The sequence below is a fragment of the Mytilus edulis genome, chromosome 2 (genome assembly GCF_963676685.1).
Source record: "Mytilus edulis chromosome 2, xbMytEdul2.2, whole genome shotgun sequence".
NCBI classification, from domain to species: domain Eukaryota; kingdom Metazoa; phylum Mollusca; class Bivalvia; order Mytilida; family Mytilidae; genus Mytilus; species Mytilus edulis.
Genome location: NC_092345.1, coordinates 32,743,908 through 32,762,204, shown reverse-complemented (window position 1 = coordinate 32,762,204; position 18,297 = coordinate 32,743,908). Strand labels below are relative to the sequence as shown.

The 18,297-nt window shown below is 30.4% G+C and overlaps 2 protein-coding genes across 10 annotated transcripts in view; both read left to right on the top strand.

Moving 5' to 3' along the window:
- The window catches only part of LOC139511988 (NGFI-A-binding protein 1-like), a 41,670-nt gene extending 38,758 nt beyond the window's left edge, over positions 1–2,912 (top strand). For 7 of the 8 annotated variants that reach the window (XM_071299267.1, XM_071299268.1, XM_071299271.1 and 4 more), the window contains exon 11: positions 528–1,203. In XM_071299267.1, the coding sequence (XP_071155368.1) occupies positions 528–901 (374 nt within the window). In that variant the 3' untranslated portion in view covers positions 902–1,203. Of the gene's footprint in view, positions 1–527 lie in introns of all 8 variants that reach the window. The other variant, XM_071299272.1, reaches the window with a different exon arrangement.
- Positions 2,913–14,901: 11,989 nt separating this feature from the next.
- The window catches only part of LOC139511978 (YEATS domain-containing protein 2-like), a 48,226-nt gene continuing 44,830 nt past the window's right edge, over positions 14,902–18,297 (top strand). The window contains exons 1-3 of one of the 2 annotated variants that reach the window (XM_071299220.1): positions 14,902–14,972; positions 17,090–17,192; positions 17,594–17,691. In XM_071299220.1, coding sequence (XP_071155321.1) covers positions 17,099–17,192; positions 17,594–17,691 — 192 coding nt within the window. In that variant the 5' untranslated portion in view covers positions 14,902–14,972; positions 17,090–17,098. Of the gene's footprint in view, positions 15,782–17,089; positions 17,193–17,593; positions 17,692–18,297 lie in introns of both variants that reach the window. The other variant, XM_071299219.1, reaches the window with a different exon arrangement.

The window sequence follows — 18,297 nt, the reverse complement described above, 5'->3', positions numbered from 1 at the left end:
ATATGTAATGACAAAATATAGAATAGAGAAAATAAACACAAAAGAAAAATTAAAACCCCAGATGTGTATATATATTTAACATATATAAAAATGATATTCAACTGTCTATGGATTTTACCATGAATGATTCACTGACTGGGTCATGTAACCTACTGAAACTGAATAACCGTGCCTGTTTTATTGGGAGATTCAGTGTCGGTTTGATGAAGGAAATGTTTATGATGACTCATTAGAGATTAATTGCATTGAACTTTTAACAAAGGCACAAAAGAGCTAGTCAGAGATAATCTCGCTGTTCAAAAAAATGTAAAACAAAACAAAAACATAAACATGAGTTAAAAAGTAGATGTTGAGACAGCAATCTAACAGCAGAAAATAATTGTACAAAGCTTTGTTTTCTCACAAGTATGTGAATGTGTACTTTTTGGGGGTAGAATGATAAACGTTTGTAGTTTCCATATCTGTATGACTTTAGATACTATATGACAAAAAACATGATAAAATATAAAATTATTTAAATTTTTTAGGCTCAGATTTACAAAGTGGTGGATCTTCCCCTTCTAACTCTGCGGATGGAGATGATTTTGCTGCACATTTACGTGCACAGTTCGATCCAAATGCAAAGACAAAGTTATTAAATGACACACTGTTTGATGAAGGACTTAGAATTGCACAGCAATACGGAATGGCAGATTTTGCCAAAGAATTGAAAGGGCTTCAAGTACCAGGAGAAGAGGACGAGGAACCATCTAATATTCCAACATTCAACAATAACAATGGACAATCTCAAAATTCTATAGTTAAAAATCCAGCCAATGAAAGTCCACAAAATAATCATGTGATTAGTGACACTTGTGAAGATGGAAAGACAAATGAACTTCCTGTTAATGGAGATTCCTGAAAAAATTCTCAGTTTTTGTTAAGTGTTCATATTGTTTTGTAATGAGTCATATTTTAACTGATCATGTCGCATTGATCTCCTTAACATAAGATGCTTTCATCTTTCATAAGCCATTTTACCTCAATTCACAATTATCATTTTGTTGATTTTGGTAACACAGATTGATAGTAAGGAAAATTGTTAATTGATAATGAGAATTCTTACGTTAAGTTTGTTGCTAATTTATTATAACTAAGGTATGATGTAAAAATTGAGAACTTTTCATATTTAAGTGAAATATTATAACTTAAGAGTGCTATTTATATACATGTATTGTGTTTTTTCTTCTTAATGACAAATATTTTTGAAGACGAGATTTATGACTTTTCTGTTGATGATAAATAGGCTATTGAATGCAGACAGTGGTGGATCTAGAAATTTTCATAAGAGGGGGCCCAATGATTACCTAAGCTGGGGCCTGCTCCAGTCATGCTGCAGTGGTTCCCTATATAATCAACGAAATTAAATCCGCCTCTGGCAGATACTTTATCTGATTTTCACTGTTATTTTTTGTCCTAAAACTTCATACCTCTTACCTTAAACAAACAACAATTAATCAATCATTTGAGTCAAATTAACTATAAAATATACTTTATTTGTAGATAATTATTTCATGGTCAAGTCCATTTTTCAGGTACAAAGGGTGGATACAGGAATAAAGAGAGGGACGTTTATTTTTAAACTTAAAAATATTTGGATGATTTTATGATAAAAAATAATACATTTTCCATCAAAGGGTAGGTACTCTGGATCTGCCTCTGCATACTATAGTTAAAATGTCAACTATATTTGATGAATGATTGTAATGTGTACATGTCTGCCTGGCAAGGTTCATATGACTTTGTTTTTCATCTTCATGTTTAAATTGGTCAACCATTTAATAGTTTTCATGATTAGGTCTGTTTTTCAGATACTTTAAGCAATAAGTCACATGTATTTGATGTATGAATGCTTGTTTAGTGTACATGTCTGTCAGTCAGTATTCATGTGACCATGACCTTATTTTCATTGATCATTGATATTGTAAAATTAATGTTATACCAGAAGTAATGTAAAGTTTATGTGATACCAGTTGTAAAACTTTGATCATAAAGATCTATGAAAAGTTCAGTTATAATCAGTAAAGCAAGCAACATTTATTTAGCGTGTGCACTCTTGTCTTTGTCAAGGAGGCATCATAAAAGTTTCTCTTTTTATAATGCATATACAGATATAATTCTACACCTTTTTTTGAGATTTTGAAGAAATAGAATTATACACAGGGTTTCAAATTGGAACATTTTTATTTAAGATATTTATAAGTGGATTGTAGTCAAAGTATAGTAAATTCAGAAATTATTATGTGCATTTATTATTTCTGATTTGTTGTTTTAGACAACAATGCGATTTTAATTTTTGAGATATTTTAAAAGAATAATCCTGTTTAATTCATATAGTAACACAAAATTCCAAAACAAGATTATAACCCTGTTGCATTTTTGCAATAATAAAAACATTGCAATAATTTCTGAAAATACAGTAACCAATATGATGGTAGCACAAATAAAATGTTGTATCTGTCAGGGATTAATGAGCAGATGATTTATCCACCCACAGTCCAAACCATCCTGAATAGGCATGAAATACTTGCAACTAGATAATACTGAAAATTTATAAATCATTGCCATGTTTTTGTAATTATTGCGAAAAATGCAACAGGGTTATAATCACAATAATTAAAACTTGCATTTTGATGATTTAGTATATCAATTGAACAGAATTATTCTCAATATCGCAAAAATTAAAATCACATTTTAGACTAAAATGACAAAATCGCAATAATAAATGCATGCAACAATTTCTGAATTTACAGTAATAAGTAAATACCAATCAATTAATCATATTGATTCACAAAAAATGAGCTGAAATCAATACCTGGTTGACAATAGTCTATTTGCCAATAAGGGATTTGATTCCATTATTACACACTTTTTTAAACAGGACAACATGTTCTGCTGCTCAGAGACAAAGCACGATGAGTTGAAATTGTTATCGAGGCGTTTTAATCAATTTATAACAAAAAATAACCATTAGTATCAAAAGTTATTAGCTTTTGAAATATGAAATGCATTTAAAAGATTTGATAAACTTAAACATTAAAAACCTGCACATACTGTGGATTCATTTATTTTCGTGGGTATCAATTTTCGTGGATAGAGAAAAAAAGACGTTTCGTGGTATACGTAAATTCGTGGATCGCTGATTACAACAACAAAAAATAGATACGTAATTCGTGGATTTCTTTTTGATTTAAGAGATCGTTTAACCTCCTTGGTTTGATCAATAATAAAACTTAACAAAAAAGAAGAAATTCATTGAAAAAGCTCGCTTGGTCATTCTAGGCTAAAGTGTTCATTGATAACTTCGATTACAATAATGGACAGAGACAACTAATTATTTGTTTGTTTTACAATTTATAAATTCTTGTCTGAATTCTTTAAGGCATTCAAAACTTTATGATTGAAAGCTCATTTCCCTAATCATGATATAATAAACAGTGATATAAGTATAAGGTGTGAAAATAAATGTTCCTGTCATAATCAATATTACCTACGGGCAATATCCCCGTACTTAATCCTATTGATGTTTAATCACTGGTAAACCAAACTATGACACGGTAATTAACAACTTGCAGTTATTTTCCATGAACAGTTTTAATCAATTTTAAAAAGTAAATTATCACTGATATTAGATATATTAATTATAGATTTAATTAAAATACTTGTATTTTCTTTCAATAAAAAAAACCACGTGTTATGTTACAATGTTTATCGCTAGTCAACACTATAATTGAACTGCATAACATAACCGGAAATAAACATCCGACTCAATACACATTTCTCGGGATTATTCTTCGTTGAATTCTTAAATTCGTGGTTCGCTGTTACCCACGAAATCCACGAAAATTGGTATACCACGAATAAAAATGAATCCACAGTATATGAATTCTAATTACAAGATCAATTATGGAATTGGCAAATAGACACTACAATGTAATCTTACCATAGGAAGAATCACCTATTTATCAGATAAGTACTTCCAATGAGAATTAATATGCAATGTAAAGAAGTATTTAAAATGTTTCTGGAAAAAAGTAGAACTGGCTTTACTCAAACCAAACCCACATTCTTACATCAGTTTATAATGGTTCCTTGCATAAATGATAGAAATAATGCATTTAACATCAGATCATTTAAAATGACTGTATTTTTTGTTTTCGATGTTGTTTTAAATTATTGTGAAATGTTATGTCTGTTCATAGACTTTAAATGTAATCATGTCAGAATTTTTTTATTGATATAAAAACAATTAATAAAATGTTGAATTATGGGAGCAATGATGTTTGTGATGAATAAATTTATTTATAAAAAAACTTTTTAATTGTTTTTATGAACAAGTTAACTAGGTGTATAAATAGAAGGGCAGTACAGATGTGCATTCCAAATTGGTCTTTTTTTCTATTTTTAGGTTAGAGAATCTTTCTCTGAAGTCCTTGAACAAATCAACTTGTCAATATATATGTTTGGCCAAAACTTGTAAATAATTTGCTTTTTGTAGAAAGTTATTTCACATACATCACACAAAGTGATGGTTTGGATAAACTTACAGCTTAATCCAATTATATTCATGGCATCTATAACACAGTTTATCCCACTTCAGAGTGGTATTTTCAAATGGATTTGCTGGTCGGTCTTATAGAAAATAAAGAATTTTCAGCTTTAAAGGCTTGTATAAAATTTTCATCTTTAACGGCTTGTATAAAATTTCCACCCATGAATCCATGATATAAAATAAGGAGATGTGGTATGATTGCCAAAAAGACAACTATCCAACTTAGTCCAAATAACATTGATTAAATCAATTAAAGGGCATTCAGTTCACTTCAACAAGGAGCAAAACTGGCACTGCATTGTAGGCTATAAAATAATCTTTTACCACAATAAAAACAGTACAAGAGACAAGACATTTCAGCGTGTACACTATTATTTATTGTTACCTGCAAAATGTTACATACAAATTGACAATTTTTGTCTTTTTGTGTGCAGCACCTAAATACTTTGTCCTGTCACGGTTCGTTTTCATTTACCTGAATAGTGTATACGTCATTTGACATGTCAAAACAAATTTATATGAATAGAAAATGCAATGTAAATTGAATACTACTTTTAAAGGAAACACTGACAGCAAAGAAAAGATTAAACCTATAACAGTCCTATCAAATTTACTGTTGTTTCAAAGACGAGGTTTTTAAACAAATTTTAGCCTTTCGTTTATTTCTTTTCAGAATAATTAAGATGAAAAACATCTTGCAGAAACAATCAGCAGTAAACATAGACAAATATACTGTAGAATGCATGATTATGTCTGTAGCAGTGCAGAATCCACAAAAATATCCAATGAGATAAAAAAAAAAAAAAAAAAAAAGTGCCTCCTTTTGGAAGATTAAAGACGTTTTTTGTGTTAATTGTGAATAATCTATAGAACTACTATATGGAGACGGAGATAACTAAAGCACTTGTATCAGAACAAAAATCATTTATACCATAATAGTGTTTTACAAGGGTATACCGTATTCGGTCGTATATAGTACGCAACCTCTTTTCGTCATCCAAAAATCGTGAAAAAAAGTAGAATAAAAAAGTTTAATTGGATTTTTTTTTATAAAAGTTTGGGTCACTGAAAAATCCTTTGATAGTGACCTTTTATTTGCATGTTATTAATTATCACTTGACTTCAAGTCTATCATAAGATAAATATAATATAGAAAATTGGTTGCTCAATAAATTTTTTTGTGTAATATTTTTTATTTGATTAAAAAATTTATAAAGTCATAAACAATGAAATAGTAGAGCTTTTATCATGTAATTAACATTTATTTTAAACTTTGAAAACGAAAATTTAGTCTATTGCTGAATTCCTTGAAATTTTCATTTATTTAAGCGAGTGACAATAATAATGTGATACAAAAATGTGCCAAAACCTGCAATTTATGACAAAAATCAGCAAAGACCCATCGAAACAACATCTGATACAAAAATTTAATAATACAAATAGATATTTGGATGATATATTGGGTCTCAATAATGACGACTTCAGTATGTATACTAAAGAAATTCATCCCGTTGAACTTACTTGAAATAAAGCTAATACTAACAATGACCGCTGCCCTTTCCTCGATCTTGATATCTATATCATTAACGGAAAGTTAATACTAAAATTTATGATAAAAGAGATGATTTTTCATTTCCTATCGTTAATTATCCATTTTTAGATGGTGACGTTCCCTTGTCATCATCTTATAGTGTTTATATATCTCAACTTGTACCATTTGCTCGAGTATGTAACAAAGTTTTAGATTTACATCAGAGAAATTTATGTATTGCTGAAAAATTATTACACCAGGGTTTTCGATATCACAAACTAGTCAAAACATTTACTAAATTTTATCATCGGTACAAGGACATCATTCATAAATATAGCTCAACATACAGACTTCTTATTCGTTCAGGTATTTCACATCCATTCATTTATGGTAATATTCTTTATAAAGCACAAAAATGTCAGTATTCACCTCAGAAGCTAACAAAACCTTTAAATAGACTTATTAAGAAGGGATATAGTTACGATACTGCTGTCAAGTCATTAAAGATTGCATATTTTGGCTTTAATATTGAATCACTTATAGGGTCTTTGCATTGGAACTAAACACATTTATTTAAAAAACAGTTGTTGGCAATACATGGGTTCTGTTCTTCTCATATATGTTATGATGGTATGATACTAAACCCCTTACGGGAGGAATTGTGCCTGTCATGCATATGATGAAGACATAATCTTTCAATCAGTTTAATTGAAGTCTGGAGCTGACGTGTAATCTGTTGTTATTTATGTATTTTTGTCATTTTGTTTATTTTCTTTTAATACATCTTCTCACATCAGACTCGGACTTCTCTTGAACTGCATTTTAATGTGCGTATTGTTATGCGTTTACTTTTCTGCATTGGCTAGAGGTATAAGGGGAGGGTTGAGATCTTATAAACCTGTTTAACCCTGCTGTGTTTTTACACCTGTGCCAAGTCAGGAGCCTCTGGCCTTTGTTAGTTTTGTATTATTTTTAATTTTAGTTTCTTGTGTATAATTTGGAGTTTAGTATGACTTCCATTATCACTGAACTAGTATATATATTTGTTATGGGGCCAGCTGAAGGACGCCTCCGGTGCGGAAATTTAATTTCTCGCTGCATTGAAGACCTATTGGTGACCTTCTGCTGTTGTTTGTTCTATGGTTGGGTTGTTGTCTCTTTGATACATTCCCCATTTCCATTCTCAATTTTATTTAAGCTTATTTTAGAACGTTGAAGATGTTTTTCATACCGATAAAAGGCGATAATATATGACTTCCATTATCACTGAACTAGTATATATATTTGTTATGGGGCCAGCTGAAGGACGCCTCCGGTGCGGAAATTTAATTTCTCGCTGCATTGAAGACCTATTGGTGACCTTCTGCTGTCGACGATAATGCAGTTCAAGAGAAGTCCGAGTCTGATGTGAGAAGATGTATTAAAAGAAAATAAACAAAATGACAAAAATACATAAATAACAACAGATTACACGTCAGCTCCAGACTTCAATTAAACTGATTGAAAGATTATGTCTTCATCATATGCATGACAGGCACAATTCCTCCCGTAAATATGTTTTATGATTTAACTTTTTTTTTATAAAAGCTTTTTGAAAATTTGTAAATACTAATTCTTTTTTAATCAGTCTCTCATAATTCTGTTTAGAATGGCATAAATAATTTTAAAAAGTTTTACTTTTATAATGTGAAATGTGTACACTGTATTATTGATCGTGAGACGTTAATGAATTATTATTGTATTGTATTGTTTATTAATTTGACTCGATATAAAAATACAGTTATTGATCAAAGATCCCTTTTAAAAGTAACAGTTGTCCGAGATTGTCCAAGCTGATGCACTGTTCAAATAAGATAAAAGAAATAATTAAAATATTATGGAACAAAAGAAAAATAGAGATCAAACATTTATCTAAATAAATTAGCAGTAATTAAAACTTTAAAACTCTTAAATCTTATATGATATTTTTATCGAAAATGCCATTTTTGAGCATGGAATTTATTTTAACAACTGTCAAAAGTTGACTTTATTATCAACTTGTCACACACCCATACTTAATCCTCAATTACCCTTTTTGATAACTCAGGCAGGATGATCGAGGCAGGATGACACCACTTAACTTTAATATTCAATTATGCAGAAAATAAAAAAGATATAATTTCTTTCAATAGATGAAAAAATGAAAATAAATCGACGATAATGAATATTTTTTTTTTATATAAAAATTGAAAACCGTCTATATTTAATCCGCATTCCATATACCAATTACATATAGGGATGTATGCGGACTATATATGACCAAATACGGTACAGAGAAGAACAAAAAATGTAAGACAAGTGCCTGTGGGAGATAAGCAATACGAAGTTTACATGATTTTCCATGTGCAGTGCTCCATAGGTTTGTTAATGATTGTTATGCGCCATCAATCTCATATTATAGATTTTAACCCTAGCTAAACCTTAAATATTACCGAGAACGGGAGGCTTCATATTCATGCATTAGGTGAATTGTTAGAGTGTTTAGTCCACTGCTGCTGGTTCCTAAGTTGCATGACAGGTGAAGTGATCATTATGTACAAGTTAACAGACGCTATATGACTGATTTCTGAATTCCTCCATCAATAAAAACTAACGGCCATTATATCAGCTTAAGGTAGCACAATACAAAGATTTTTCATCCCCAATCAGACACCTTTAAACTGATGTAATTCCACTCATCTTTCTTTAAATTTTATAAATGAGGTACCAAAAAGAAAGAAGAAAGATTAATCTTTCAAATTGTGATAATTTCATTATGACATAATTATTACATAATTAATTGTTGTGTAATAAGTTGCCATATTGTGATGTCCATACTTGAATGAATTTAGCTTCTTTGTTATTCATAGCATCCCAAAATATTTTATAGATTCTTGCACAACACAGTTTGACCTCCAAAACTGTGTCTCAGATTTTTCCTATTGCATTTCATTCTCTCAAAACTATTCAATGAAGTTTGCAACATCAATTCATAAGAGACCACTAAATTCAATTGGGTATAAAATTTGTTCTATTGGTGTTTTTGGAAATCTGAGACACAGTTTTGGTACCTCATTTATAAAATATAAAGAAGGATGAAATGAATTACATCAGTTTAAAGTTGTCTGATTGGGAGTGAAAAGATCTTTGTATTGTGATACCTTAAATGATTGACAAGGTAGTATATATTACTGCGAAAGGGATTGGTAGGTTTAACTTGGGTCTTGATGCTGTGTTGTTAAACCTTTGATCTCTCTCCAAGCACTACACAGGCTAGTGCTAATGTTGTATTATCATAAGCACATAGCAAATACCTAGAAAGATTTCAAAATAATTTTCTATGCTTCACTGATGTTATCAAATTTTCATCATTATTCTAAGACGTAAATTATCAATCCCCTCTCCAAGCACAGGTTAGTGCTAAGATCTGAGATTCATTTTCGACATTCTTCTGATACTGACGTTCTGACAATCTTACACCAAGTCTTTGTATTTAAATGCTAAGGTGTCAACAATTGATAAGCGTCATATTGCATCTCTTCGATGAGCTTCTGATGTTTTAGAACATATGAGATTGTCGTTGAATATTGATTAGTGTTATAATGGATCAGGTCGATGTGTTTCCCTAAAAATAGATGGTCCGTTGATATGTATTTCTCCCTTGTGTTTGGAGTTTTTATCCGAAATCCCGTCAAGTACAAGCTAGTGCTAATGTGTATTGATCATAAGCACTAAACAAGAACCTGGAAACGTTTTGGACATAAGTGGTACCTTTAAAGTTCTTCTGTGTTCTCAATTAATATGCCGATACTGACGACCACTGTCAATATACGAGCTATGTCAGTATAGCGAAGCATGCGCTTCCCGAAAAATGCTTCCGAGCGTTGCGAAGCAATTTCATTGTGTTACTTGTTCGGTCATTCCGTATCAAAAATTGACGGGCGCCTGAATCATGTAAATATAACTAATTTCTTAAAATACCCAAACAAATAGACAAATGATCGAATGACCAAAATCTGTGAATTAAGTTTTTTATCCATCATTGAACTTTTGATGTCTTCCCTTATCCGGCGTTTTTTAACAAATTATTGTATGATTCTTGTAGGCAGTGGCTTCGGCAAAATAGCCTCTTAGGTGCTATTTTACCGGCTCCGACAAAAGTAGCCCCCTTGCGCTATTTTCCCGGCTCCGGCAAAATACCGATTAATATAGAGTTTAAATTTGCTATTTTGCCGGTCTTAATTCAGATTTTTAACCAAGACTATATGTTATATATTTTATAAGGACACTATTTATGTCCAAATGATATATGTGGTTATAGATGTTAATAACCTATCGTTTTGATCGACTTGCCTTCTTAATCGTTCAATTTTGGTGAACTGCACCTATTTAATTACATGTACATACGTTAATTTCTGTAAAACATTGAACGTTCGAAAATGGAAAATAACAAAGGAGTAGGTTCAGTGAGACCCCTTTTTGGCCCCAAAATTAAGCAGTTTTGCAAAATTGTGAAAATGTTATCTTTTAGCTATTTTTTGGAAAGTAGAATGCTAGCTTCTGCTACATAAATATGTGCTGTTTTTGACAATACAATGTACATATCGTGTACTAGCATCATAAAGTCATGCTTAATTACTGAAATCTTCACAATTATAGCATTTTAGTTAAATTTTAGACGGTTTCCGTCTTAAATGAAAGTGGCCGCATTCGTGTTCATTCATAATATTGAAATGTAAGTTGTATTTGATGATAATACATAATATATATAAAGGTTGAGGATGAACACGGATGCGGCCACTTTCAGTTTGACGAAAACCATCTGAAAAGTGACGTTTTTTGGCATATTTGATAGATTTTTCATATTTAAGCTTCAATCGGAGCGTTTTTAATGACTGAATCAAAATCTTTTACATAAACTAATCGAATCAATTGAAATAGACACTTAAGTGTTTAAAAAGTGTCCTAAATATCTCATTAGATGAAACTGAAATTTGGGGCCAAAATCGGCCCTTACCGGACCTACTCCTTTGTCATCAAACAAACTTGTTTTTCGACTGATCATGGAAAGCTACAGCCGGTTTAGGAGTACTTTAAATTTAAACCGGCGAAACTATAATAATCTACTATGGTGCAATGAAATATTATAAGATTAATAACAAGAGATTGTACCGACACGATGCATAGAAATCTATAATGACAGCATTTATTCTATGAATGTTGAAAACTGAAATGATCTTTTTTGCAAAAAATTTTGCAAAAGTGATGCAGACGAAACAGTCAAGTGTTATGTTCATTTCATGTCTGCAGTGGCACCTTTCTACAAATTTACCAAAAAGCAAGGCACAGAAACACTGTTTTTGAAACGCTCGTAAAGCAGTTTTAACATGTTTAAGATTGTTGTGTATTATAGTATAATACTTTTTGTTTCAAAACTAATAGATGATATTTTCATTAAAAGTTTTAATCAGAATGTCCATTTTCTATATGGGTTCGTATGTGTAATATACATGCATGATCATACATTGCAACAATGTATTGTCACATGATGTCTCTGGTATGTGTAATATATATATTTTTAAAAGAAATATTAAAGTGAAAAGGTACTAATATCAATTTTAATATTTATTTTTTAAAAATATATGATATATTATATATTATTATATATATAGTGTTTTTAGAGACTTCTAGTAAATAATATCAATTTTTTTTTGGGAAAAAATTGGTTGCTTATATAATAATCTTTATTGCAAAATTACACCCATGAGGGTCAAGCAATACAATCAAACAATAATTTTATACTGTACAATGCAATACAATGAAATACAATGTAATACAATGAAATACAAAATAATACAATACAATATATAGAATAATAGAACATTAGAGTTCAATTATAAATGTATGTAAAAAAAAAAAAAAAACACCATCATAACCTTGCCTGACACGGGTCTGACTCCCTCAGTTCTAAAGACTTTAATGAAGACTCCAATATGACAAACAAGTTCAGGGATGGGGCTTAGAATGTGTTTAAGTTTATTGAATGCATCAAGATGTTGAAATAATGGTACATAGTCTTTTAGATAAGCAAAAAGATTAGAACGCAAAGATATGTTAATGTCACAATACAAAAAGAAATGAAATTCATCATCTAGGACTTCACATTTTTTACATAATCTTTGTGCTTTTGGAATGTTTCTGTACCTTCCTAATTCAATGCCGAGGGAATGATCACTTAGTCTAAATTTAGAAAGTAACTGCCTATGTATAAAATTATTGCAATTTAAATATTCCTCAGACTGACAATTATTTTTTAATTTCCCATAAAGACAAAGTTTGGATGAGGAATCCCTTTTTGAAAGTTTAATTAAAGTATTTTTTTCATGTTCCTCTGAAACACACTTTTTTATATTACATTTTAACATGTTTTTTGATTGTTTAAAAGGTACATTATTATTAGAGTAATTTTCTGGGTTTATTTTCATTTCTTTAAAAATTTTATCTGCAAATGAGTACCAAGAATAAATTCCTTCTGAATGTAAATTTATGTTTGTTTGTAGAGATTCTTTAACCAGTGGATTAATATCATTACAATTTGTTCTATAAAAATACATGAGTGTTTGAGTTTTTATATAGGAGTCCAAAGTAAATCTACCTAATTCTGATCTGGCACCTATGTTAGTGGCTGTCTTTCTCAGTCCTAATACTGCTTTACAAAATTTAGAATGAACCTTTTCAAAGGGATATTTTTCTGCTAATGCAAGAGTATCACAAAATGTATTATTTACTGCAGCTCTATTAGATGCCCTAAAAGCTGACTGAAAATTATCCATAAACCAAATTTCAGAGTTGTATGTCAAAATAGGTCTTATAAGAGTATCAAATAATTTACATGACAAATTAGTGGGAACAAAATTAAAATTGGACATATATTTTCTCAATAAAAATAAAACTTTAATGCCTTTTTTAGACAGCTCTTCAGTAGTTTTTGTAAAATTTCCCCTATAGTTAATAATATTCCCTAGAAATTTAAAGTCCTTAACTTCAGTCAAAAATTTATTATTGAACAAGAGGGGTGGGGATTGTTTATAAATATTCTGAAAAACTAGAATTTTAGTCTTGTTAGTATTAACACTCAACTGCCATTTAGTGCAATATTTATTCAGTTTATCTAATGCGTTTTGAAGCCACTGGTGTGTCTCAGACAGTAACACTAAATCATCTGCATAGCTGAGAGTTTGGATACTTGAAGTATCAAGAACGGGAGGGTTACAATTTACATCAAAAATTGAATGTAAATCATTTATATAACAATTAAACAAAGTAGGACTTAAACTGTCCCCTTGTCTTACACCTCTAATTATTTGAAAAAACAAAGAGTGTTCATTGCCAATCTTCAGTGCAGACTGGGATAAACTATACATATTTTTCAAAGTAGTATAAAATTTCACACCAACACCATCATTTATCAATTTATACAACAGGCCATTATGCCAAACAGAGTCAAAAGCACCACGTAAATCTACAAAACAAGCAAACAGCTTTTTCTTATTTTTTTTCAAATATTTAGTGACAAGAGTTTTTAAAATAAATATGCTATCAGATGTTCTGTGATTTGAACGAAATCCAAATTGATGACTGGAGAACTTATTTTCATAATGCTTTACTAGTCTTTTATTCAAAATGGAGCTATATAATTTTGCTAGACAGTTTAAAATAGAAATGCCTCTATAGTTACATTATGTCTTCTTTATCTCCAGACTTATGGATTAAAACAATAAAAGCTTTCCTCCAGCTGGTGGGGTAAATACCAGATGATAAAATAAGATTAAAAAGTTTAACTATGGCTGAAACTGTAACAAAGCTACTATATTTTATAATTTCATTAGATATTAAGTCAGGTCCAGCGCTTTTCCCTGATTTTAATTCTTTTATACAGTTCTTAACTTCTGATATTGAAAATGGACTATCAGTACAAATATTATGTTCTAACGTACTCTCAAGCATATTTAAATCTTTTTTAACTTTATCTTTAAAAGAGTTATCATATTTTTCAGCTTTACCAAGATTTTGAAAATGTTCTTCATAGTTATTTAATTCAATATTTAAACAATCATCCTGTTTAGTGTCTTCATTTTTTAATTTTTTAAGGAGTTCCCAATATTTTTTTGGGTCATTTTCTTGCAAATTTGTTAATGTTTCATATAAGTTCTTTTTAAATATAATTTTCTTTCTCTTTACTAATTTTTTAAGTTTTTTAGCATGTCACGGTAAAAAATTTACATTTTAGCTCTAAATTAAATGGTTCTCGTCTCAGTTTAGCTCCTTTTGCTTTAATAGTTTTTTTAAGATCACGTATTTCATGGTCAACCCATGGTTTTCTGTTTAGTATTTTTTGTTTAACTTTTTTATATCTTACAATTTTACATGATTTATTTATATAGGGAATCACTGAAGCGTGACTGGAGCGTGCCCCCTCTTAGGCAGTCAGTGGGCCCCACTTCTAGCCCCACTTATGAAAATTTCTGGATCCGCCACTGAAAACTTTATCAAATATTTTATTATATTTTTTTTTATATATATATTCATTACAGATATTAATATCTTCATTAATTCTATTTGTAGTAGAATATGTTTTTTTTTTTAAAGCAAGAGGCGTACATTTCTGTCAGATAAAAATTTTTGATCTAAACTGTAACACGTGCTTTTATTCTTTTTCTCTTCATTGGTTTCGCGGAATTTTTCACATGAGTAATCATGACCTATCTGTTTCAACCAATCACAGTTGTTGTACCTTTCATTGATTGATCAACATGGCGGCCTCCATGAAACGTAAAATGAAATTACTACCAAAACAATCAGATATCTACGTAACAAACTCTGTATACACAGTGCTATCATGCCTGACTGAACAAACACTACTTGATATTAACTAAATTATAAGATACACGAAGATTTGCGTCCAAATATTTTTTTTGACATTAAATAAAAAAAATCCTTTCTTGTTGCAGTTTTGACAGGTCGATTTTTTTTGCATTTGGTAAACACCCCATGTAACAAGTTGTGCATAAATAATCTCACAATTTAAAATAAATGGGTACGAATTGTACCTTAAAATACCCTCTATTAAAACCTATTTATTTTTATAATGAATATTTTTCCACTTCTTTTAAAGTCATATGAAACCAGTGAGTGGTGAAAAATAATGTTAATCCAATTCTTGAACCAATGCATGTATAATCATAAACTTAGAACTCTGTGAACGATTTTGTCATTTTTTACGCAAATATATCGTATAATTGTCAATTTTTTTTCTCTCTATCTGTTATGATTTAACAAATATGGCTGCTCATTAAATGCCGTGTTTTAAAGCCGAAGTTTACCAATTGTCACCTTATAGTAAATAAATAACAAAAAGCATGGGTATTGAGCACGTGTTAAACATGTACAATCAGATAGTTGTTTATTTTAATGACATATCCATGCGTATTGTGATCGCTGGATTTTTACGAGGAGGGTTACGCTCAGGTCACTATGCATACAGAAAAAATGTTGGCGAATTGCTTCTTGGAAGCATGCAATTAAAAACTAATAAACTTCTTTTAAATGTGGACAAATTAAAGAATTTTCCTCAGAAAAAGGTATATGTACATAAGTTGTATAATGAAAACTATCCATTTAGTTATAAAAAACATATACATGTACAATGTATGCATGATTTTTTTTTAATTTGAGGTTTCTTATGACTTTAAAGGAAGATAAAGTATTAACAATTGCAGAGCCTTTTTAAATGAGATATGTCATTTATTTGACATGATGACATCTGTATTGGTAGTGTAGAAGCCTGTTGAGGCTTTTATACATGCTTTCAATTCATGGCGATTTCTGTATAAATTAAATTAAAAATAAATCAAAATACAAATAAAAGATTAAAAGGATAAAGGTGTATACATTCACTAGTCCAAGATTACTCTGTGACTTCCAAGGGCTGTTTTTGCCATATATAATGGTGGGGCCTTGGGACCCTAGCTTTCTGGCAAAACAACCTTAGACATCAGAGTAATCTCGGACTATACGATCACTTGCTGTGTAATGATTTTTCACAGATAAGATTGCTGTAAAATTAAGAAATCTCAGATACAATGTCATGTGCAATGTACACTTTATAATAATGTAGATTTAACATTGGTCATCAATTCATTATAATTGTATATAATTTTCACCTGAAATTTTTCATGGTTTATACATACAGGCCATTAGGAGTATTTATATGCGATCAAACCTGATCAAGGGAATATTGTGTCAGTAGTTTTATAGAGATAACTTGGGCACTATTATTACATTTATTAAAAAATGCCTGTTAAAAAAAGCATAACAATTAAAGTTAAAATTTAACCATATAAACCAAACACTGCAACTATGTTTTTTATGCCCCACCTACAATAGTAGATGGGCATTATGTTTTCTGGTCTGTGGGTTCCTTTTGTCCGTCTGTTCGTTAGTTCGTCCGTCTGTTTGTTCGTCCTGGTTCAGGTGAAAGTTTTTGGTCAAGGTAGTTTTTGATGAAGTTGAAGTCCAATCAACTTGAAAGTTACAAAATGTAGTACACATGTTCCCCATGATATGATCTTTCTAATTTTAAATTAAAGTTTTGACCCCAATTTCACGGTCCACTGAACATAGAAAATGATAGTGTGAAGTTCAGGTTAAAGTTTTTGGTCAAGGTAGTTTTTGATGAAGTTCAAGTCACATCAACTTGAAACTTAGTACACATGTTCCCTATGATATGATCCTTCTAATTTTAATTCCAAATTAATTTTGATTCCAATTTCAGAGTCCACCGAACATGGAAAATGATAGTGCGAGTGGGGCATCCCTGTACTATGGACACATTCTTGTTTCTTTCTTAACTGTTATCTCATATCATATTTAGATATTTATATTTTCAGACTTGTAGCATGGCTGTTAAACGTGGACATATTGACATTGACCCAGATTATGAAGATGTTACAGAGCAGCAGTCCAAGAGACAAAGAGTATTTGAAGAAGATGGTTTGTATCATTTCACTAGATATTACATTAAAAAAAACCAACACTAATGCAGGAATTATCAATTTACAAAATTTTAGGAACACCTACACCAAAGGCTAATGTAACCACATATGTTGCCATCAATTGGCATCCATTAAAAGAAATCATGATGTGAAAGAAACAGACTGAAAAGCTTAAAAAGATATTAATATGAAAATCTTGACATATTTACTGCTGATGATGTTTTGAAGAATGATGATCAAGAGATAGCATTGTCTTTCTGTTAAGAATTATGAAAAAATCGAAATAGTAGATATAGTTTTCAGAAGCAGATAAAAATACCTATAAATATGTTTTCCAGAAGCAGATATAAATACTTTAAATTAGTATCAAATTGATATTGATTAATTAATCTATTTCAGCTAAGGAAGCAACAAGACGGAAGATTGAGAATATTATTCACAGTCAGTTTACAATGGAGATACAGAACAAAGAAGAAGAAGTAGATGAGACCGATCAGGTAAAAACCAGGTGTTTTATTTGCAAAAATTCAAGTAAGAATGACAGCTGTATGAGATATGCTAGGTTATAAAACAAATTAAAGTTTAAAAAGGCAACTCAAACTTATTTGCTCACCTGTGTATTCATTAAGGTTAGGATTAAGAGGAAATATTTTCAGAATAGGAAGCAAATTCATTCTGGCGAGGGGTCTGGGGCTGATTATGGTCTCCAGTGGGTCCAGGGGGCTGAAAAGAAATATAGCACGTTTGAAGTAATTTTTGAGGGCCTTTCTTATATTTTTATGTACACAATGTAGATATTATTGTTCATGAGCTATTGAGACAATTAACAATTAGATATTTAAGACAGAATGGTTAAACTTATGACAATATTGGACGTTGCAGAGAAGCATTGTTAATTTAATACCATCAAATAATGTTCAACAAACAAAGAAATCTGTTTTTGCTTGGAACTGTTAGAAAACATAATCTAGGAATATCAGCTTAAACCATTGAATGTAATTTATATTGAAAGTTTGTTTGTACTTTGTAGATTTAAGTGTTGCTCATTACTTTGTAAACTCTCATCAGTGGTGAAAATTGGCACTGGTCCGATGGTCTGAGAC